This window comes from Salvelinus alpinus, chromosome 7 (genome assembly GCF_045679555.1).
Source record: "Salvelinus alpinus chromosome 7, SLU_Salpinus.1, whole genome shotgun sequence".
In the NCBI taxonomy this organism is placed as follows: Eukaryota; Metazoa; Chordata; class Actinopteri; order Salmoniformes; family Salmonidae; genus Salvelinus; species Salvelinus alpinus.
Window position 1 is genome coordinate 65,324,657 of NC_092092.1, and position 23,991 is coordinate 65,348,647.

The following is a 23,991-nucleotide window of genomic DNA, read 5'->3' on the forward strand; positions in this document are numbered from 1 at the left end:
CTGGGGCTCCATGCAAGATCTCACCTTGTGGGGCATCAATGATCATGAGGAAGGTGAGGGATCAGCCCATAACTACACGGCAGGACCTGGTCAATGACCTGAAGAGAGCTGGGACCACAATCTCAAAGAAAACCATTAGTAACACACTACGCCGTCATGGATTAAAATCCTGCAGCGCACGCAAGGTCCCCCTGCTCAAGCCAGCGCATGTCCAGGCCCGTCTGAAGTTTGCCAATGACCATCTGGATGATCCAGAGGAGGAATGGGAGAAGGTCATGTGGTCTGATGAGACAAAAATAGAGCTTTTTGGTCTAAACTCCATTCGCCGTGTTTGGAGGAAGAAGAAGGTTGAGTACAACCCCAAGAACACCATCCCAACCGTGAAGCATGGAGGTGGAAACATCATTCTTTGAATGCTTTTCTGCAAAGGGGACAGGACGACTGTATTGAGGGGAGGATGGATGGGGCCATGTATCGCGAGATCTTGGCCAACAACCTCCTTCCCTCAGTAAGAGCATTGAAGATTGGTCGTGGCTGGGTCTTCCAGCATGACAACCACCCGAAACACACAGCAAATGAATTACTTAAAAATCATACAATGTGATTTTCTGGATTTTTGTTTTAGATTCCGTCTCTCACAGTTGAAGTGTACCTATGATAAAAAATTACAGACCTCTACATGCTTTGTAAGTAGGAAAACCTGCAAAATCGGCAGTGTATCAAATACTTGTTCTCCCCACTGTATATGATCACCATCAGGAATAACACCACTTTTTGGATTTTCTTAAATGAAAACACATGACTATTCATCAACAACAACACTAAAATAAAGTGCAGTATGCGTGTGAAATCAATATCAAACATGGCTCAGACATTGTATAGGCCTATGCTAGTATGTTTTCTTACAAAGAGAAAAATATGCAAATTGTGTGACTCTTGTACAGTGCCTTCAAAGTATTCCCACCACATGTTGTTGTCTTACAGCCTGCATTTTTAAAATGACCTACACACAATACCACATGATGTCAGTGGAATTATGTTTTTCAAAATATTTACAAATTAATAAAAAATGCAATGCTGAGATACCTTGAGTTAATAAGAATTCAACCCCTTTTGTTATGGCAAGCCTAAATAAGTTCAGGTGTAAACTGTTATTATTTACACTTTGGATGGTGTATCAATACACCCAGTCACTAAAAAGATGCAGACACCCCTCCTAACTCCGTTGCCGGAGAGAAAGGAAACCACTCAGGGATTTCACCATGAGGCCAATGTTGACTTTATAACAGTGATTGTGATTGTGATAGCAGAAAACTGAGGATGGATTAACAACATTGTAGTTACTCCACAATACTAACCTAAATGACAGAGTGAAAAAGCCTGTACAGAAGAAAAAAATTATCTAAAACCTGTTTGCAATAATGCACTAATACTGAATGAAATGTGGCAAAGAAATTACAAAAGAAATTCTGAATTCAAAGCGTTATGTTTGGGGCAAATCCAACAATGCATCACTGAATACAACTCTTCATATTTTAAAGCATGATGGTGGCTGCATCATATTATGGGTATGCTTGTCATCAACAATTTTTGGGGGATAAAAAGAAACCGAATTGAGCTAAGCACAGGCAAAATCCTAGAGGAAAACCTGGTTGTCTGCTTTCCAACAGACACATGGAGACATTCACTTTTCAGCAGCACAATTACCTACAACACAAGGCCAAATCTACACTGGAGTTGCTTACCATGACAACATTGAATGGTCCTGAGTGGCTTAGTTACAGTATTAACTTAAATCTGCTTGAAAATCTATGGCAAGACTTGAAAATGGCTGTCTCGCAATGATCAACAACAAACTTGACTGAACTTGAATATTTTAAGAATAATGGGCAAATATTGTACAATCCAGGTGTGCAAAGCTCATAGACTTACCCAGAAAGACTCACAGCTGTAATTGCTGCCAAAGGGGATTCTAGCATGTATTAATCAGGAGGTTGAACACTTATCTAATCAAGACACACAGTGTACAAAACATTAGGAACATCTTTCCTTTCGACTAACCAGGTGAAAGCTAGAAATTCACTTGAATCTTGTGTAGATGAAGGGGAGGAGACAGGTTAAAGAAGGATTTTTAAGCCTTGAGACATGGACTGTGTATGTGTGCCATTCAGAAGGTGAATGGGCAAGACAAAATATTGAAATGCCATTGAACAGGGTTTGGTAGTAGGTGCCAGGCGTACTAGGTTAAGTGTGTCAAGAACTGCAATGCTGCTGTTTTTTTTTTTTTTTTCATGTTCAACAGTTTCCCATGTGTAATCAAGAATGGTCCACCACCCAAAGGATGTCCCGCCAACTTGCCACAACCATGGGAAGCATCGGCGTCAACAGCATGAGTATAGATGTGTATATTGTTGACAAAAAAATTCATTGAATCCCACTTTGTAACATAATAAAATGTGGAAAAAGTCAAGGGGTGTGAGTACTTTCTGAAGGCACTGTAAAGGGGGCATGTCTGTAGCACGGTACTTGTCATTTCCCAGTCCGGGTAAAGTGATATGGCTGTCACTGTGAAGTAGCCCTGGAGGTCCATCCATCAGTAGTAAGCGCAACACAGGGTGCATTGGCCAATTCGTTGGCAACTTCAGCTTTACCTTGCTTATATAGAGCGGGTACTGCCTGTTTGCTGAAATGGGTGCAAGAGTGCGAAGTTTGTAACGAGGTACATTACATTGTACAAGATGTTCCATAAAGATCTAAAGATACTATAGATCACACCATTCACCACCTTAGCTGCAAATTGTTTCACGCACTATGTTTAATCTCATTGCAAGGAGAGAGACCGACTCAGTGGGGTAACCTAACTGAGAATAGGAGTGACTAATAGATATTCAGTTTGCATCTATGGCTGTGTTTACACAGGCAGTACAATTCTGATATTTTGCCAATAATTGGTTGACTGCAGTCTAGAAGACAGAGCATTCCCCTACTATTCTGATATCTCAGAACCCATACTCAGTCTCTCTCGACATCTCTACCCCTCCCTACCTCCATGCCAACTGCGATCTGCTGCCGTGTCACAGCCGCATTGCCAAGGTAACAGCTATCTGACACCTCTGATTGGATTTCAGGGCCTTCTCCCTCATCGTGTATGCAGATGGTTATGACTCATGGTTGTGTTTTCATGGCAGCGGTGTCTAGCCGCTGGCTGTAGTGTAGCAGCAGAAAAACAAACCGGGCCCAGAGGGGCGAGGATTCTCACTGTTCCACCTGATTAAACCCGTTTATCCACATCAACAAAGACCAGAACATTGCGCATTTAAATATACTGAAGGGGGAGACGACAAAAGAGATCTGAATAGAGAACGAGATCAAACACCTAAAAAAGGTCTCTAGTGGATAGATGGGGAGTCAAAGTAACCTTCACGTTTTACAACACCAGGTCCTGACAGCACTGACAGCTGGAAATGCCCACTACAGAGAGACCATTGAACATTCCCCGTCATTGTCAGAAGCAGTTCATAAACTGCCCGGTGTGAACACTGAGAATTATACATTGAGATTGACCTAAAACAATTCCCCGTCAAATTCAGATGTATAAATTCTTAATTTAGCTGCATTTCTGTTGATTGTTCTCAATGTGGACAGGTAATTTTCATCCAAAATATTAAGTGATAGGGTAGTCAATGGCGTCATCTATCTGCTAAATGAGGAAGAAGTAATGCGTTCATATTATTAATGCGTTCATATTATGTAACAGTATCAGCTGATTAAGGGCAAGGCCGGGGGGGGGGGGGGGGGGTAGCTCCGACTGGGTCAATACTTTTTGAACGGTCATCCAACTTTCCATGTCAGAAACACAGACATCTTTCTAGAGCTCTGACTTTCTGACCTGAAGATCACTGACGTCATGATTTGATCTAGTTTCCCCCCCGAGTTACCAGTTGTCTTGAAAGCACCAAAAGTTCTGATGAGTTGAACTTTTGATGGGCTGATGGATACGTAACAATCCGTTTAGCCAATTACGCACACGTTCTAGCATTTAAAACGCCACACAGACCACGGACCAAAATGTATCCGTTGTGATTTTGTATCCATTCTCCATGGATCAGTCTGGCCAGGCCTTGCCTTTAATTTCATTGGTCAAAATACCAATTATTGGCAAAATATCTGAATTTTACTGCCTGTGTAAACACAGACAGATGCAAAGACAGAATATCTATTAGTAATTCCTATTCTCAGTTAGGTTACGCCAACGAGTCTCTCTCGCCTTGCAATGAGATTAAACATAGCTGCAAATTGTTCCGTGCCCTAAGGTGGTGAGTGGTGTGATCTATAGTATCTTTATGGAACATCTTGTACAATGTAATGTACGGCCCATATTAGCAGCAGGCTCTACACTCACTGCACCGACTGCAGAGTCATTATCTAGGTACATTTCAAGGGATGTCAACACCACCGAGTCAGTTAGGATCTATTTAAGGAACAGCCAAGCCTGGCTGAAAACGTACAGCAGCAATCACTAATTGGTAACAGATGTTTGCTTAGTGTTTCTAGTCGTTCTATGTTGTGAACTGTACAGAAAACATTGGAGCCCACATGACCGGTCCTGTATGGGAGATGCTTTGTTTGCAGCCTGTCTATGTACGTTATTTGTTGATATTGGTGCAAATTGCATATTGATTCATTAGGGCAATAATGGGATAGGTGCCCGTATGGATTTTTACAATACCGTCTATAACAACATTTTGATACAGCTAAATAAAAAGTAAAAGTTCTACAAATTGGACAATTTCACTGTCAGATTTGTCTTATTTTATAAGTATAAAACATTCTGAATGGTGAAAGCAAATTCATGCTCTCTCCATCCGTGTAGAAATTAGACTGCAACCACAGCGCACACACCCAGGTACCGAGAGTCGGGACCGACAGCAGACTGTCAAACCAGCAGGGTTTCCCTGTCACTGCTCACTTTGTGTCCTATCAATAGATCACTAGAAGATGCATATTATTCATTCTACCTGGAGAGGGTTTAGCTGACTTTAGTTAATTTAAGTGGGAAAGTACTTGGCTGAACATTATGCTGTAGTCGGCTGTATAGCCAACAGCCAGCGCTAATGGAAAACACTGCCATCAGAAATTTGTGAAATTATATTTTGGCCATATTTCCCAGCCCCTTGTAACCTACATAATGTTGTCTGGCTGACAGTTTGTTGTGGTACAGCTCCGTCAGAGGTGTCGTGTATGATGATACTTAAACCTTCTCGCCTACTTCAATAAGATGACATCTGTTGGAGTGCCTCTGTCTAAAATGTCCCCCAACCCTTCTCTCTCCTGCAGATCACAGAACTCCTGGACGATGACAAATTAGAGGCGTTTGAGGAGCTGCCCCAAGATGGCGAGGATGGTCCCCCTTCCGCCTCTGAATCCCCCCAACACAGTAACACCCAGGTCCAAGTCACCCCCTCCAGGTAAGATCAGATAAATAATGACTTGGTTTATGGCTTTGTGCATATATTGCAAACATATCAAGCGTAGACAAAGGACATGGACAATTACAGACCATAAATACACTGAGAATAGAAGTGTCTCTAATTCTTATGATTCATCTGTACACTATACACATCTACACTGTATAAACACACAGACCCCTCCGTGTACTCTTGTCTCCTCCCTGGTGTACATACACCCACCTCTCATGTTTCAGTGTGTGTGTGGACATGTTCAGGCTGAATATGAGCGTGGTGTGGGGTCACATTCCAGCCCAGCTGCCTGCTTCACCACAGCTATGTTCTTGAATCTGGTGGGGGAAGCCATAAAGATCTCTTGCAGCATAATGTTATAGGGTCAGCTCAGCTCCCACATGATACAGTCTTACATAATTGGAATCGTGACACCATTTTTCAATCAAATCATCAAATCAAATCAAATTTTATTAGTCACATACACATGGTTAGCAGATGTTAATGCGAGTGTAGCGAAATGCTTGTGCTTCTAGTTCCGACAATGCAGTAATAACCAACAAGTAATCTAACCTAACAATTCCACAACTACTACCTTACACACACAAGTGTAAAGGGATAAAGAATATGTACATAAAGATATATGAATGAGTGGTGGTACAGAACGGCATGGCAGATGCAGTAGATGGTATAGAGTACGGTATATACATATGAGATGAGTACTGTAGGGTATGTAAACATAAAGTGGCATAGTTTAAAGTGGCTAGTGGTACATGTATTACATAAAGATGGCAAGATGCAGTAGATGATATAGAGTACAGTATATACATATGAGATGGGTAATGTAGGGTATGTAAACATTGTATTAAGTGGCATTGTTTAAAGTGGCTAGTGGTACATTTTTACATAATTTCCATCAATTCCCATTTTTAAAGTGGCTGGAGTTGAGTCAGTATGTTGGCAGCGGCCGCTAAATGTTAGTGGTGGCTGTTTAACAGTCTGATGGCCTTGAGATAGAAGCTGTTTTTCAGTCTCTCGGTCCCTGCTTTGATGCACCTGTACTGACCTCGCCTTCTGGATGATAGCGGGGTGAACAGGCAGTGGCTTGGGTGGTTGTTGTCCTTGATGATCTTTATGGCCTTCCTGTGACATCGGGTGGTGTAGGTGTCCTGGAGGGCAGGTAGTTTGCCCCCGGTGATGCGTTCTGCAGACCTCACTACCCTCTGGAGAGCCTTACGGTTGTGGGCGGAGCAGTTGCCGTACCAGGCGGTGATACAGCCCGACAGGATGCTCTCGATTGTGCATCTGTAGAAGTTTGTGAGTGCTTTTGGTGACAAGCCGAATTTCTTCAGCCTCCTGAGGTTGAAGAGGCGCTGCTGCGCCTTCTTCACAACGCTGTCTGTGTGGGTGGACCAATTCAGTTTGTCCGTGATGTGTACACCGAGGAACTTAAAACTTTCCACCTTCTCCACTACTGACCCGTCGATGTGGATAGGGGGGTGCTCCCTCTGCTGTTTCCTGAAGTCCACAATCATCTCCTTTGTTTTGTTGACGTTGAGTGTGAGGTTATTTTCCTGACACCACACTCCGAGGGCCCTCACCTCCTCCCTGTAGGCCGTCTCGTCGTTGTTGGTAATCAAGCCTACCACTGTAGTGTCATCCGCAAACTTGATGATTGAGTTGGAGGCGTGCATGGCCACGCAGTCGTGGGTGAACAGGGAGTACAGGAGAGGGCTCAGAACGCACCCTTGTGGGGCCCCAGTGTTGAGGATCAGCGGGGTGGAGATGTTGTTACCTACCCTCACCACCTGGGGGCGGCCCGTCAGGAAGTCCAGGACCCAGTTGCACAGGGCGGGGTCGAGACCCAGGGTCTCGAGCTTGATGACGAGTTTGGAGGGTACTATGGTGTTGAATGCTGAGCTGTAATCGATGAACAGCATTCTCACATGGGTATTCCTCTTGTCCAGATGGGTTAGGGCAGTGTGCAGTGTGGTTGCGATTGCGTCGTCTGTGGACCTATTGGGTCGGTAAGCAAATTGGAGTGGGTCTAGGGTCTAGCACTTCATGATGACGGAAGTGAGTGCTACGGGGCGGTAGTCGTTTAGCTCAGTTACCTTAGCTTTCTTGGGAACAGGAACAATGGTGGCCCTCTTGAAGCATGTGGGAACAGCAGACTGGGATAAGGATTGATTGAATATGTCCGTAAACACACCAGCCAGCTGGTCTGCGCATGCTCTGAGGACGCGGCTGGGAATGCCGTCTGGGCCTGCAGCCTTGCGAGGGTTAACACGTTTAAATGTTTTACTCACCTCGGCTGCAGTGAAGGAGAGCCTGCAGGTTTTGGTAGGGGGCCGTGTCAGTGGCACTGTATTGTCCTCAAAGCGGGCAAAAAAGTTGTTTAGCCTGTCTGGGAGCAAGACATCCTGGTCCGCGACGGGGCTGGTTTTCTTTTTGTAATCCGTGATTGACTGTAGACCCTGCCACATACCTCTTGTGTCTGAGCTGTTGAATTGCGACTCGATTTTGTCTCTGTACTGGGACTTAGCCTGTTTGATTGCCTTGCGGAGAGAATAGCTACACTGTTTGTATTCGGTCATGCTTCCGGTCACCTTGCCCTGGTTAAAAGCAGTGGTTCGCGCTTTCAGTTTCACGCGAATGCTGCCGTCAATCCACGGTTTCTGGTTTGGGAATGTTTTAATCGTTGCTGTGGGTACGACATCGTCAATGCACTTCCTAATGAACTCGCTCACCGAATCAGCATATTCGTCAATATTGTTGTTGGACGCGATGCGGAACATATTCCAATCCGCGTGATCGAAGCAGTCTTGAAGCGTGGATTCAGATTGGTCGGACCAGCGTTGAACAGACCTGAGCGCGGGAGCTTGTTGTTTGAGTTTCTGTTTGTAGGCTGGAATCAACAAAATGGAGTCGTGGTCAGCTTTTCCGAAAGGGGGGCGGGGGAGGGCCTTATATGCGTCGCGGAAATTAGTATAACAATGATCTAGGGTTTTTCCAGCCCTGGTAGCACAATCGATATGCTGATAGAATTTAGGGAGTTTTGTTTTTAGATTAGCCTTGTTAAAATCCCCAGCTACGATGAATGCAGCCTCAGGGTGTGTGGTTTCCAGTTTACAAAGAGTCAGATAAAGTTCGTTCAGGGCCATCGATGTGTCTGCTTGGGGGGGAATATATACTGCTGTGATTATGATTGAAGAGAATTCCCTTGGTAGATAATGCGGTCGACATTTGATTGTGAGGAGTTCTAGATCAGGCGAACAGAATGACTTGAGTTCCTGTGTGTTGTTATGATGATCACACCACTTCTCGTTAATCATAAGGCATACCCCCCCGCCCCTCTTCTTACCGGAAAGATGTTTGTTTCTGTCGGCGCGATGCATGAAGAAACCAGCTGGCTGCACCGACTCCGTTAGCGTCCCTTGAGTTAGCCATGTTTCCGTGAAGCAGAGCACGTTGCAATCCCTGATGTCTCTCTGGAATGCTACCCGTGCTCGGATTTCATCAACCTTATTGTCAAGAGACTGGACATTGGCGAGTAGTATGCTAGGGAGTGGAGCGCGATGTGCCCGTCTCCGAACCACGAGACCGCCTCGTTTGCCCCTTTTTCGGCGTCGCACAGGGTCGCCGGCTGGGATCAGATCCATTGTATTGGGTGGAAGGCAAAACACTGGATCCGTTTCGGGAAAGTCATATTCCTGGTAGGAACGATGATGAGTTGACGTTAATCGTATATTCAGTAGTTCCTCCCGACTGTATGTAATGAAACCTAAGATTACCTGGGGTACCGATGTAAGAAATAACACATAAAAGAACAAAATACTGCATATTTTCCAAGGAACGCGAAGCGAGGCGGCCATCTCTTTTCGGCGCCGGAAGTGACCCCACATGTGCTCCTGAACCCAAGTTTCAATACACTGAGAAAAGTAGTGACTTAGATCATTATCATGTTTTTCTCATTCAATGCATGGAGCAAAATAGTGCTAGTCCAAACAACAGACTTTTCCCAGAACCGGGGTAGCAGCGTCTCTGCCAGGCCAAAGCTGCTCTGATCTCAAGTCTCCACAGTGCTAAATGGATAAGTGTGTCTCCTTTCAAAAGTCCTGAGGTCTAGATCTGAGAGAGATTCCTCTTCCCTGGAAGTCTTTGTGCTGATCTCCTCTCTCTGTTTAGTTCCAGTGCACCTGCACCCACTTTGATCTGAGCGGAGCGCCAACAGGGCTGTTGAGAGCTCCACCACAGGGCCACCATACAGCAGCTAAATGTCAGGCTGGTCTGAAATGACAGGCCGGTTAAATTATATTATTAGTCACATGGGTCACATTACTATTTTATTAGTCACATGGGCCGAATACAACAGGTTTAGACCTTACAGTGAAATGCTTACTTGCGAACCCCTAACCAACAATGCAGTTAAAAAAAAAAGAGATAAAAGCAACAAGTAATTAAAGAGCAGCAGTGAAATGACAATAGCGTGACTATATATAGGGGGGTACCGATAGTCAATGTGTGGGGGCACCGGTTATTTGAGGTAGTATGTACATGTAGGTAGTTATTAAAGTGACTATGTGTAGATGACAACAGAGAGTAGCAGTGGTGTAAATAGGGGGTGGGGGCACTGCAAATAGTCTGGGTAGCCGTTTGACTAGATGTTCAGGAGTCCTATGGCTTGGGGGTAGAAGCTGTTTAGAAGCCTCCTGGACCTAGACTTGGCGCTCCGGTACCGCTTGCTGTGCGATAGCAGAGAGAACAGTCTATGACTAGGGTGGCTGGAGTCTTTGAAAATTGTTAGGGCCATCCTCTGACACCGCCTGGTATAGAGGTCCTGGATGGCAGGAAGTTTGACTCCATTGATGTACTAGGTCGTTCGCATTACCCTCTGTAATGCCTTGCGGTCGGAGGCCGAGCAGTTGCCATACCAGGCAGTGATGCAACCAGTCAGGATGCTCTCGATGGTGCAGCTGTAGAAACTTTTGAGGATCTGTGGACCCATGCCAAATCTTTTCAGTCTCCTGAGGGGGAATAGGTTTTGTTGTGCCCTCTTCACGACTGTCTTGGTGTGCTTGCACCATGTTAGTTTGTTGGTGATGTGGACACCAAGGAACTTGAAGCTCTCAATCTGCTCCACAGCAGGGGCGTGCTCAGTCCTCTTTTAGTGCCCACAAAGCTCATCACTAAGCTAAGGACCCTGGGACTAAACACCTCCCTCTGCAACTGGATCCTGGACTTCCTGACGGGCCGCCCCCCAGGTCGTGAGGGTAGGCAACAACACATCTGCAACACTGGGTCCCCAGATCCTCAAAGTTCTACAGCTGCACCATCGAGAGCATCCTGACCTGTTGCATCACCGCCTGATATGGCAACTGTTCAGCATCTAGATCTGAGAGATATTCCTCTTCCCTGGAATTCTTTGTGCTGATCTCCTCTCTCTAAGGCGCTACAAAGGGTAGTGAGTACGGCCCAGTACATCAATGGGGCCAAGCTTCCTGCCATCCAGGACCTCTAGGCGGCGTCAGAGGAATGTCCAAAAAATTGTCCGACTTCCTAGTCTGTTCCCTCTGCTGTCCGCATGGCAAGCGGTACTGGAGCACCAATTCTAGGTCCAAAAAGCTCCTTAACAGCTTCTACTCCCCCAAGCCATAAGTCTGCTGAACAATTAATCAAATGGCTACACGGACTATTTGCATTGAACACACACACACGCTGTTTATCTATGCATAGTAACTTTACCTCTACTTACATGTACATATTACCTCAATTACCTCGACTAACCTGTACCCCCAGACATTGACTCGGTACCGGTACCCCATTTGTACAGTGCATTCAGAAAATATTCAGACCCCTTGACTTTTTTTCCTCATTAATCTACACACAATACCCCATAATGACAATGCAAAAACAGGTTTTTAGAGATGTTTGCAAATGTATTAAAAATAAGCATACAGTATCAGTCAAGTTTGGACACACCTACTCATTCCAGGGTTTTTCTTTATTTTGGCTATTTTCTACATTGTACAATAATAGTGAAGACATCAACTATGAAATAACACATGGAATCATGTAGTAACCAAAAAAGTGTCAGATAGGGATGCATGATATATCGGTGAACATATCGGAATCGGACGATATTAGCTAAAAATGTCAAAGCTGACGTGCATACCTATATAACGAAGGTACATGATGTAATGACACCACGTAAAATTTTGCGCTATACGTGCAACACAGATACAGTAGCACTGCCAAAGCTGTACAAAAAAGGTCAGCAAACACTGGCCACGAACGATGTGTTTACAATACCGCGTTGGTAATAAAGCATAATTTGTTCGACCGCAACTTCTGGGGTAGCTAGCTTTAGCTTGGTACCTAGCTAGCACCAATACAACCAGCCTGAAAACAATGACCAGTAGAAACTGCAGTCATTTTCATTATTCTTAGCAATGATTTAGGAATCCTTGTAAGTATTAACTAGGTTGCCACTTGTTGTTTGCCTAAATAAATGGCCAGCTACTTAACCCTGTTGCCCAAAGCTAAAGTTATAAGCAGCCAGCTAGCTTCATCTGGCTAGTGAGGCTCGACCGGGTTATGTGTTGTGAAGCTATAAGGATTAGGCACAATATGGATTAGGCACAATAGTGGAATTTGCGGTTTGCCTTCAAAATAAAAGTATGTCATTGACATTGATGCAAATTAATACAAATAGTAGAATTATGCCATACTTTTATTTTGAAGGCTAACCGCAAAGTCCACTATTGTGGCTAACTTCACATAGATGGGTCCGACCAGCATTAATCAAATAAGAACTGTCTTATAAATTAGGGTTATTTTAGATGACACCTAGCTATATAGTTAGCTAGCTAACTATAGCTACTGAAACAGATTGTCGTTTTGCTATGTTTTTAGGGAAGAACATTGTTTGCATCCATGAATTAGCTAGCTTTTGTTATGACTGGCACTGTAGGTGCGCGAGACAACTTTACCGGCATCATAGCATATGAATCGTTGTGACATGAAATACGAGTGATAGTGTAATCGATGTGTAATAACCACGTAATAAATGTATGAACGCGTTAAATAATTGTGATGTGCAGTGTAATTAAAGGTCCTGATTGGTCAACAAGCTTATTTGACACGTTAAATAGTTTATTTTTTGACACGCAAAGACCCTAACGGTGTTCCATAGAAATCCTGGTTGAGAATGAAACGAATGAACAATGAAACAGCACAGCAAGTAAGTTAAATAAATAGGTTTTGATTATGTTATACTGGTAATGGGGACATATACGTAAATGCCAACAATAACTTTTTTGGTGTGTGTAACCTTTTATTTAACTATGCAAGTTCGTTAAGAACAAATTCTTATTTACAATGACGGCCAAACCCGGACGACGCTGGGCCAATTGTGAGCTGCCCTATGGGACTCCCAATCACGGCCGGATGTGATGCAGCCTGGATTCGAACCAGCGACTGTAGTGACGCCTCTTGCACTGCGATGCAGTGTCTTAGACCGCTGCGTCCGTGTGTGTGTGTGTGTGTGTGTGTTAACTATACTAGAATGCTTAAAAGGCCGCAAAAAAATGTATATCGGTTATCGGTATCGTTTGTTTGTTTTTGGCAAGGAAAATATCGGTATCGGCCAAAAATGTCATATAGATGCATCACGTGTTAAATAAATCAAAATATATTTTGATTCTTCAAAATAGCCACCCTTTGCCTTGATGACAGCTTTGCACACTCTTGGCATTTTCTCAACCAGCTTCATGAGGTAGTCACCTGAAAAACAGCCATGACACTGGCGGAATGTAAGTGCTTCAGGGCTATTGTTTTCCCATCAACCCGAGTGCTGCATTGTTCAACACTTTGGTATGCCAAACAAGAACAGAGAAGACCCCCTTCGCCAAGTTGACCTCTCCCTCAGTGCCTCCAGCTTCTGAATCATGTCACCAAGGAACCAGTAGTGAACTGTAGTTGTGTGTGTGTGTGTGCGCTTCTCCTGGTCGTTCTGTTTAAGGCTGGGTGGTGGTTGGACATGAAAGCATGTTGTGGTTAGTGGGATAGGGAAAGGCTTTGGGTGGCAGCTGCTACAGCTGACCCAGACATAATCATGCAGTCAACATTAAATGGCTTAATCAGTGCCTTCAGAAAGTATTCATACCCCTTGACTTGTTCCACATTTTGTTGGTACAGCCTGAATTCAAAATGGAGTCAATAGATTTCTTTCTCACCCATCTACACACAATACCCAATAATGACACAGTGAAAACATGTTTTTAGAAATGTTAGCAAAAGTATTGAAAATGAAATACAGATATCTCATCTGCATAAGTATTCACGCCCTTGCCTCTCTTAATTGGTTCGTTTAAACCCTTGACATTCCATGAAGTGAATGAGCCCCGCCCCCCTCTCGTTTGTAGTTCCTATGGTGGCCTGCATAACATGTAACTTAATAAAAAGGTAAGAAAGCGCACCAAACCATCACGATCAGCATATGTAGCACCTACACCCGAGCAGTATCCAACCAACCCCCCCCCCCCCCCCCCTGCAAGCACCTTTACTTCCCACCCTGTTCCCCTACTTTCCCCAACATTTACCCCCCCGATCAACCCACCTTTAACAAGCATACACAAATAGGAGAGAAAAAAATAGAAAAATAATAAACACATTGTCTGGCCGATGCCAAAAAAGCACGGCGCAACCTCGAACAAGAGGTAAAACAAGAATAAAATCCCAACTATACGTTCACCTCTCACTATCCTAGAACTTCTACTTACATATGAACTGAGGAGGCTCCCGCGAATAAAGTGTTCAATTAGCATCTAATAAACCTAAACAGAATAAGTTGCAACTTAAACATATTGCGCACTTAAGCGTCATCTTGGGTCAATCCCTGAGATAAGCAAGATATAGCATCACAAGATTATATTGCTAAGCAATGCCGGTCTAAACATGAACCATCAGCAACCGACATAGACAGCAGTACATTTACATATTGTGGGTTAGGAGATCGGAAACAAGGATTTTTCTAAATTAAACGTACCCCCCAATCAAAAAATAAATAAATAAATGAATTTAAAAAATATATTTTATATATATATATATATACACATACACATACAGTGGGGCAAAAAAGTATTTAGTCAGCCACCAATTGTGCAAGTTCTCCCACTTAAAAAGATGAGAGAGGCCTGTAATTTTCATCATAGGTACACTTCAACTATGACAGACAAAATGAGAAAAAAAATCCAGAAAATCACATTGTAGGATTTTTAATGAATTTATTTGCAAATTATGGTGGAAAATAAGTATTTGGTCACCTACAAACAAGCAAGATTTCTGGCTCTCACAGACCTGTAACTTCTTCTTTAAGAGGCTCCTCTGTCCTCCACTCGTTACCTGTATTAATGGCACCTGTTTGAACTTGTTATCAGTATAAAAGACACCTGTCCACAACCTCAAACAGTCACACACCAAACTCCACTATGGCCAAGACCAAAGAGCTGTCCAAAACCGAGGAGAGCCAAATCTTCTCACCGGAAGGCGGGGTAAAGTCTTGCAGGGAAGAGCAAGGCTGGGCGAAGATGGAGTTTGTAGAGTTTGGTCATGACATCTCTGTAGCCGGCGCGGTGCTTTGCCACATCGGGCGCATAATCATCATAGACATGGAAGGGCTGCCCTTTATGTAACAGGTTGCCCCTCATTAGGGCCTCACGCAGGATAAGATCCTTGGTCTTGAAACTGTGACAACAGATGATTACTGGGCGAGGACGTTTCCCGGTCCAGGCACTGGGACAAGGGCGCGATGTGCACGGTCCAGCTGGGGATCCGAAGCCAAAACATCCGATCCCATTGCATCCTTCAATAGCTTGGCGAAGAAGTCGGAGGGGCGAGATCCCGCCTCTACCCCCTCTGCCAGACCAACAACGCAAAGGTTATTACGTCTGGAACAGCCCTCCAGGTCGACCACTTTCACAGAAAGCCTCTGCACCCTATCCTGCAGTGACGAGCATAGCTTTTCTAACTCGTCGATCCTACCAGCGTTGAATTCAGAAGCTTTCTCAAGGTCCACAATAGTCTGGGCCTGCGAAGCGACCGTTCGAATGGTGCTCTCGATTTTGGTGTCCAGTTCAGCAATAGTAGCCTTAAGATCCTCAGCTAAAGCAACACGTAGTTCTCCCAAAGCCCGGTTAAGTTCTGTAAGTGTCACGTTGTTGCCTGTGCCTTCCGCCATGTCTGTCTCGTTGTTTGGTGTGGAGTAGGCCTCCGGTGTGGATTTATTGTCCTTTGGTCGCTTATTACTTGGCATTTTTACACAAAGTTACAATGTTGTATTAGAAAGAAACGTTTGTTGTAAAAAGTATCATAAAGTAGGTTAAGTTAGATTATTTCGCAAAAAAATTGCAGGAGCCTCTCACACACCGCCGTTCACGCCAACATGCTCGCTCCGCCCCCGACCACCATCCTCAACAAGAAGAATGTTGTCTTAAATGTTTTGATAGGCAAGTTTTGCTTATGATGGTGGTCATGGATCAACAGTAAAACTTGACCGATCATGTCCGATGTCGTTCAGTCATGGAGGGAAAAACTGCAGGCTTTGCTGACTTGTTTGTGCCGAGCCCTGACAGACATTAAGCTTGTCCACATTGTGCCTTGACAACATCTCAGCGACAGCTCCCATCAAATCTAAAAATAAGCCCATTGGACCGTCCACCATCCGTTCCCCGCTACATTTTTTTTATGGGGCACAGAAATAAACTCTGAGGAACAGCGTTCAAGAGACATGCTGTTGGCTGAGGTGCGAGACAGGGGAATGTGTGAACAGCCGTTTGCACCATAGTGACTGTCTGTGTGAGGTGGCAGGGTCACAGACCTCCCTCCACCTCTCCCTCTTCCCTCACCCTGCCCACCTCTCCAACTCAGTGCCTGCCTGCATTCCTTCCTTCACGACACCACCTACAAGCCAGTGGTTGCATCCAAAATGGCACCCTATTACCTACATTGTGCACCACTTTTGGCCAGGGCCCATAATAGGGTGTCATTTGAGACTTGGACAGTGTCCGAGTCAGAGGATCAACAGCCCCTGGGCTAAACTCCTCCTCATGGTCTACTTTCTCCAGCCAGACCTGTCCTGAGGACGCTGTGGACATTATTTATGAGGGCTCCGAGGCCACTGCATGCCACAGAAACCTGCCGCTCTTATTTGTGTCAACAGAGCACTTGCTGTCTCTTTCATGAGGACGGCGGAGTGACTCATCGTAGACACATTGAGAGGCGTTTACATGGTTAGCAGCACCCCACAAGGTGGACTCCGGCTCCACTCGTGGCCTGGGCCCATCAAAACAAGTTCCACCTACTGAATGTGTTCCATATACCCACTCCTGGTGTTGGTCTGCTCCTGGGTTTATTTTGAAGTAGCTGATCATTTATGTCCACTGCTGGTCCTCTGCGGGCGTGATGTCCAGCTACATTCCACCCCCTTCACCTCTTAGTTACTTCCTACTACCATCCTTTCCCAGCTTACCTTGTCTCACTACCTGATTATGTCAAGGCTATAGGCACCAGAGCCGTATGTTTAGAATGTATGGCTCTGATATGCACTACCTGGCTTGGAATATAGTATCCACGCGACCTACATAACAAATATAACATATGTTATCAGTTCTCACCCACAGTAGTTGGACAGACTTATCTTAATTTCCTAGGAATTCTAACACACTTTCCACCCAGGAAAGATGACTTTTATAGCAACTAAACAACTGTAGCGATGATAAATGGGTCAACAAAACATTCAGTTAGATTAACAACAAACCTGACCCTTTTGCTGCAAGTGGACATGATGAAGCATTCTCAGAACACATGGAACTTTCTGAACTGATTCCATCATGGTCAGTTCAGGCGGGCCGGTGACCTGGCTCAGGATGTATGGAGAGTGTATGTGATGTTTGTTTGTCTCGGGAGTGATAAGGAACATATGAGGTAATTGCTAAAGAGAGCCTGGGTGTGGCCATCCTGTCCCCCTAGCTGAGCTCCAGTCAGAAGCTATAAGTGAGCCAGCCCTGCCAGTGGGATATGATTGTGTAGGATATGGGTGCCAAGCGGACATAGGGGTGATGTGCCTGTTATATAAAAGCCAGGGTGACAGGTTTCAGTGTGTGTGTTTAGTGATTGGGGGGCTGCTGTGTTGTATTCTGTGTTTACTGGGTGTCGGTTGGGGAAGCCCACCCCCCTCAGGCCAGGTAACTGGCCAGTGGGTCAGGTTCCCTGGTTGTCAGGCAGCCCTGTATTTGAGCAGGGTTTTGGATTGTTTACTGCAGCTGAGCCCAACACTACGCAGCCAGCCAGCCAAGGACAGGGCTCCACAATATGTACCCAGGTAGTCAGGGTTTGTTCTTTGAGCTGCTCATACAGAATTTATCACCAATAAATGCTCAGTCCAGATAACCCACAAAAAAACTACACTCGACTAACCAAGCAGAACCAAGAACCAGTGAAAATGGCGTGTGAAATTCTGCTGCACAGGTAAAGTTCCGGTGGGAAGGATGAGAGGGAGGAGGATTGTGACAGCTTGTGTGTATTGTCACATACAGTTTTGAGATTTGTAGTGTATGATAGATTAATACAGCCCCATGATGTCAGAGGTCATGCCCAGGTAGTTAATGATGAACTTAATCAGAGGACTAATTCTACACCTCCACTACTTTCCCCCACAGGAAGGTTGCAGGTCTGATTGACAGACGTGTTTAGTTTTCATAAGGAAAAGAGGTGTTTATGAGCTGAAAGGTGAAGCCTGGGAGAGTGGGGGGGGGGGTGCTTTTCGTGAAGTACCTGCTGAAACAGTGTGATGTATGGCAGCATTTGGCTCCCGGAAGAGTTTGAGTCAAAGCCTAGGCTACCTGTATTTTGGATGAAGATTGCTTTGACCTACCACTTGGAGCCCTTTTCCCTGTGATCAGGAGGTCAGGTCAGCAATCTACTTTGTCAAAGAGCTATGTGGCATATGATATGGCAGTCGTTCCCCTTACCCAAATCACTTTGGCAAAGCTGGCGCGCTTATTTCACCTCATTACGTTAGCCAAATGCATGAGGCGCTCCAGGGCTTTCTAAAGCTAGTAAAGCTTGTTGTCTTTGACTCCAAAAACCTTGGCCTGTGTTCCATCTAGTCACACATGCTGATTTCTCCACAGTCTGGGAAACAGGACTGATGAGAGGCAGTCTGATCTGATTCAGAGTGGGAGATGCACTAACAGATCTCTGTGCTGTGCGCTCTGGCCTGTGTCTGGCCCTGTCCAACAGCGCTCTCATTGTTTCCCAAGCAGAGAGAGAATGTTACACTTACAGAACAACGCTGACTGCAAAATAAGGACTACCTTGGGATTCAGTGAGATGGAATGGTACTGGTTATGTCATCTGAACTCAGTAGGCCAATACTCAACTATACTCTCTCTTTCTCTCTTGAGCCATACTGGCTGCTTCGCTGGCCAAAGTCCAAACGAAGGCATCATTGTCTAGCTGTGCTGAAATTTTTACGTAACGTGTTTAACTTAACTGTCAGAAGGGGAGGTGCGGTGGTGGGCGACTGAGCGTCTGGCCTGTTTAGTCTCTGAAAAGCTTGTGGCTTCAGTGTTTATGCCTCTTACTGCAAAGTCAGTGTGTAATCAGAGTGCTGCTTTTTTCTCAGTAAACAAAAGGGGGGAGAGGGGGTGACGGGTGACTCTGTGTTAATAATTAAGGTGTTATTGAATATATTTGAGCAGCTGGGCAGAGACTGAGGTGATATATTTTTAACACTAGAGAAAGAGCACTGAATCCTATTGGCATATGGAGATCCTGTTGGCTGTGAAAAGTGATACTGGAGATGGTGAACCCCTTTAATATTCTGTGGTGGGTCAGAGTCTCTACTGTCAGTGGTTTCACAGATCTAGCCTAAGGATAGGATAGGACAGGATAGGATGGGGCAGTAACACTATTCTACTGTTAACCTTTGTGCCTGTTTGTCTGTATGGCATGCTTGAGGAGGTGACCCACCCTGTCAATATCAACCTTTAGAGCACCTGTCTTTTCCCCTGGGGTGCCCCTTTAGTTGCCCACCCCCCCCAAAAGGGAAACTCTGGCTCAACCCGACACTGGCGCTAACAGTGGCGGGATGTTATGTAAGCACAGATTCCTGGCATGCAACAAACACTTTGTTTATGATATACTGCTGAATCAACCCGACCCCTTCTTCCTGTCAGCTGCCTCAACACTGCCTGATGAGCAGAGAGGCAGGCGGTGTACTGTTTGACATTTATCCACATCATTGAAATGGACCCCGTATTTGTGTGACATCAGGAAGGGGTTGCTATGTACAGTAAAAAGGCCTCTGACTACCCGCCCGCACTTCCTGTGTGCCTGCCCTCTGTCCACCCTGGTTGACTTTATTATACCTGCCAGAGATCAGGAAATGGGTCGCGGAGCAGTTCAACTCAGCTTCTCATGCTCCTTATTAGATGGATTCAGAGGGTTAGTACTGTGGCAACAGAAGTTAATACTTTGGGCTTGTGTTGTTTCTGCAGCATTATAAAGAGGACCATCCATGCTGCAGTGGGACAGCACTTCTTTTACCTCAAGAGCTCCATCGACAATGAGATCATCTATGAGAGCCAAGGGTGAGCAGTGAACACACACACGTACATGTACTAACATGATATTGCACTTCACACACATACAAATGCACATTGGGCTCCCGAGTGGGTCAGCGGTTTAAGGCACTGCATCTCAGTGCATGAGACGTCGCTACAGTCACTGGTTCGAATCCAGGCTGTATCACATCCGGCCATGATTGGTTAGTTATTGTAATTGTAAATAAGAATTTGTTCTTAACTGACTTGCCTAGTTAAATAAATCAAATTTCAACATACATGATGCAACTATTTCGACACGTACAGAATGACATGTATCAAAGCATGCACCCTTAGAGTGAATGGCTAACATGCATGTCACCCTGTTCACCCATACTGTACATTCTGGACAGAACTGGGTGGCAGGCAGCTCCAGAAAGGTCGTGTTACCACAGCTGACAGCCAGCAATGCTGATTGTTGCTCCATGTGGCTTATTATGGCTAATGACTTGGTTGGTTCCCACAGGGCGGGCCCCAGTGAGAGGCCAGGGCCGGGGCCATGCGAGGGCCATGGTGAAGAGGGCCTGTGTGAGAGTGAGGAGGGCCCCACAAGCAGTCCCCTGTCAACCCCAGAGACAGAGCAGCACTCAGAGCACAGCCCTGAGGCCCAACAGGTCAGTTATACTGTAAAGTCAGTCACTCAAACACACACACCGCAGACAAACAACTCCACATGCTCTGGCTGTCAGCAGAATATTGAATGTTTACCATGACTGGCGCTATCAATTCATTACAAGGTTGATGCTTGTTGCTATCAGCTTGGCCTTTTGTGTGGCCCATAACAAAGATGTAATTCTCCTGGGAGGGCTGGGGTGCTGGGAGACGAGAGGAGGTTTGTCAGATACATATACTGTTCTGTTCTCGCCAAGCAGAGCCAGTCATGCCTGACAATCACCATCACACACACTATATAACTGCCAATTCGATGCACTTTAGATATCCTACACAGAATCAGGTTTAGCCTGTATAGCATAAGATGATGTCATGGATTTGGGGGGAGACATCTGAAGGAATCGTTGTATATGACTAGTCGTCTTCTGACATGGCAGTCATTGGTCCATCAGTGTTCCTGGGCACCATTTTAGCTCTCCTGGCTACTGGCCTTGGATAGAGGCTGGGTGAACCCTAGATAAAATGGCAGCTCGTTTACACTGATGTCTACCCAACTTCTCCCTCTCTCCTCCACCACCACATAGATAGCTGCTGGCTGGGCTCCATAGCTCCACAGCCCCTCAGCCCAGAGGTGGGACTCTCTCCATGAATTGGGTCACCCTCTTTAAATAGTCTGCCTGCCCCCCAAAGAATAACCACAACACCTGTTCAGACCACAGACACTCCTCCTCCATACATGTATACATACAGGGCCATCTTCACCCACTTAATAGAAAGGAAAGGAGGCCACATTCCAGGAATTCAAGCTGTAGCATCTCATCAATATAACCTCACAGTTGGCTGTTAATGGTGCCTCCATTTGACAGAGAGCCTACATGTTGGGCTGTGCTTAAGGGTACTACTTGGCAAGTGGATGCGTAAGTGTGTGTGTGAGAGAAATTAAGTCTAATTCTTGAGACATTGTTTCTGTTTTCTCCCAGGAGGTCCAGGATTGTGACTCCCATAACGCCGCCCTGGAGGAGAGTTCTGGAATGGACCTGGACCATGCCGAGGCTCTCGTAGACGCAGAGAACAATATCAACACAGCCAGGTTGGCTTTGAAGCATTTAATTGTATTGCTAAAATCCACAATTACCTCAATGGCTTAAAACACCAAGGCTTTGCTGTCTACTTTACTTCCTGCCTTCCAAGAGAAGGCTGATGGCTGGCATTCAATCAAACAAGTTGTATGCTAATCTGGATTTTGGGGCTTTGTATGAGTGTTTAGTTATTACGTAGAACACAAACAGCCCTAACATGGTTTTGAAAATAATGATGTGATGTGAGCCATCCGCTGTGAATAGACTGGAGGGAGACGTTCTTCTGTAAATAGACCAAGACATGAGACTGTCATGTCTGTCTGGTGCTGCGGAGTGGAGGACACTTGACTCGTCATGATGTCTATTCTAATCAGTTGGATACGGCGTCATCCTACCTCCGCTCATCATTGTCCTCAACATAAAGCAAGCATACAGACACACACACGCCTGTCCATGACAGTAGTCCTCAGTTATTGTCAGCTGATCAACGGTCACTCTAATACATTGTGCATAAGGCATTGTGTTCAATAGTCAATGGCGAAAATAGCCACAGTAACAAATTAAAACATTAGCATCACCAATGAGGTCAACCATCATACGTGCCTCTCTGTAGTTCAAATGGACCATTATTCACGTGTCTCTCTCTCTCTCTCTTGTTGCAGGCAAGAAAACCAAGCCTGTGAAAAGATGGACCAGGCTGATCTCATCGCCTGTGTAAGTGTCTATGCCAATGCCTTCTTCACGACTAGGGTCTACTGTACGCTGTTTAACCCTGTCTCTCCACCCAGGTCTCTGATGTGTGTGAGTGTGACCAGAATGCCAACACAGACGCCAGGGGGTACCCCTCTCACCCTGCCAGCTGCCCCAGCTCCCACCACCTCCACCGCATCTTCCCCCACAGCCAGTGGGAAGGTAACTTTCTCACCATGGTTGTTGTGTGTTTAATACACAATGTTCCCTAAGGGACAGTTAGGATAGTGATGGAGTGAAGTGGGGGAGGCAGGTAGCCTAGTGGTTAGAGCATTGGACTAGTAACCGAAAGGTTGCTAGATCGAATCCCCGAGCTGACATGGTAAAAATCTGCCGTTCTGCCCCTGAACAAGGCAGTTAATCCACTGTTCCTAGGCAGTCATTGAAAATAAGAATTTGTTCTTAACTGACTTGCCTAGTTAAATAAAAAAGTCAGTGGAGACTAACCAAAATGCATTTCCAAGTAATAAACATGGATGCAAATGATTGATTAATTATGTATTGTGCTAGCTAGGAATGAAAGTGCCTTAGAATGCTTGCTCAAACTGGTTGCCTGAAACGTCAGCTCACGCGGTGTTCTCTGCCATCTCTCTCTCCCTCCTCCCTTAGCACCATCCCCAAACCATCTCCCCCTCATAGACTTCACATGTATGCACCTGCAGGGGAGAGGTCATGGTAAGTAGGAGCTCTCCATCCATCCATCCATCCATCCATCCATCCATACTTCCTTCCTCATCATCCTTCTCTTTACTAATCCAGACCTTGTTGGACCGGGTCTCTGTCAGTGAGACTAATCCAGAGTTCTCTGTCCTTCACCTCTCTCTCGTCTCTTCTGGGTGACCAGCTTAGGGCTCACTCAGCAAGTTCATTCTCACACCTCTCCTAATGGTTACTCCTCAGTATCTAAGAGTCATCGAGAATAGTCAACTGCAGACCCCTTTACTTTTCCCACATTTTGTTACGACTTATTCTAAAATGTATTATAGTTTGTTTTACCTCAATCTACACACAATACCCCATAATGACAAAGCAAAAACAGGTTGGTTTTTTTTTGTTGCTAAAAACTGAAATACCACAAGTATTCAGACCCTTTACTCAGTACTTTGTTGACGCACCTTTGGCAGTGATTACAGACTCGATCTTCTTGGGTATGACGCTACAAGCTTGGCACACCTGTATTTGGGCAGTTTCTCCCATTCTTCTCTGCAGATCCTCTCAAGCTTGATCAGGTTGGATGAGGAGCGTTGCTGCACAGCTATTTTTAGGTCTCCAGAGATGTTCGAACGGGTTCAAGTCCGGGCTCTGGCTGGGCCACTAAAGGACATACATAGACTTGTCCCAAAGCCACTCCTGCGTTGTCTTGGCTGTGTGCTTAGGGTTGTTGTCCTGTTGGTAGGTGAACCTTCGCCCCAGTCTGAGGTCCTG

The 23,991-nt window shown here is 45.3% G+C and overlaps 1 protein-coding gene across 4 annotated transcripts in view; it reads left to right on the top strand.

The window, feature by feature from the left end:
* Window positions 1-23,991, top strand: part of LOC139581476 (protein FAM13B-like) — a 74,075-nt gene that overhangs the window by 29,956 nt on the left and 20,128 nt on the right. For 3 of the 4 annotated variants that reach the window (XM_071411268.1, XM_071411271.1, XM_071411270.1), the window contains exons 7-13: window positions 5,338-5,468; window positions 20,021-20,113; window positions 20,592-20,739; window positions 21,718-21,827; window positions 22,479-22,530; window positions 22,605-22,728; window positions 23,176-23,241. In XM_071411268.1, the coding sequence (XP_071267369.1) occupies window positions 5,338-5,468; window positions 20,021-20,113; window positions 20,592-20,739; window positions 21,718-21,827; window positions 22,479-22,530; window positions 22,605-22,728; window positions 23,176-23,241 (724 nt within the window). The remainder of the gene's footprint in view (window positions 1-5,337; window positions 5,469-20,020; window positions 20,114-20,591; window positions 20,740-21,717; window positions 21,828-22,478; window positions 22,531-22,604; window positions 22,729-23,175; window positions 23,242-23,991) is intronic. The other variant, XM_071411269.1, reaches the window with a different exon arrangement.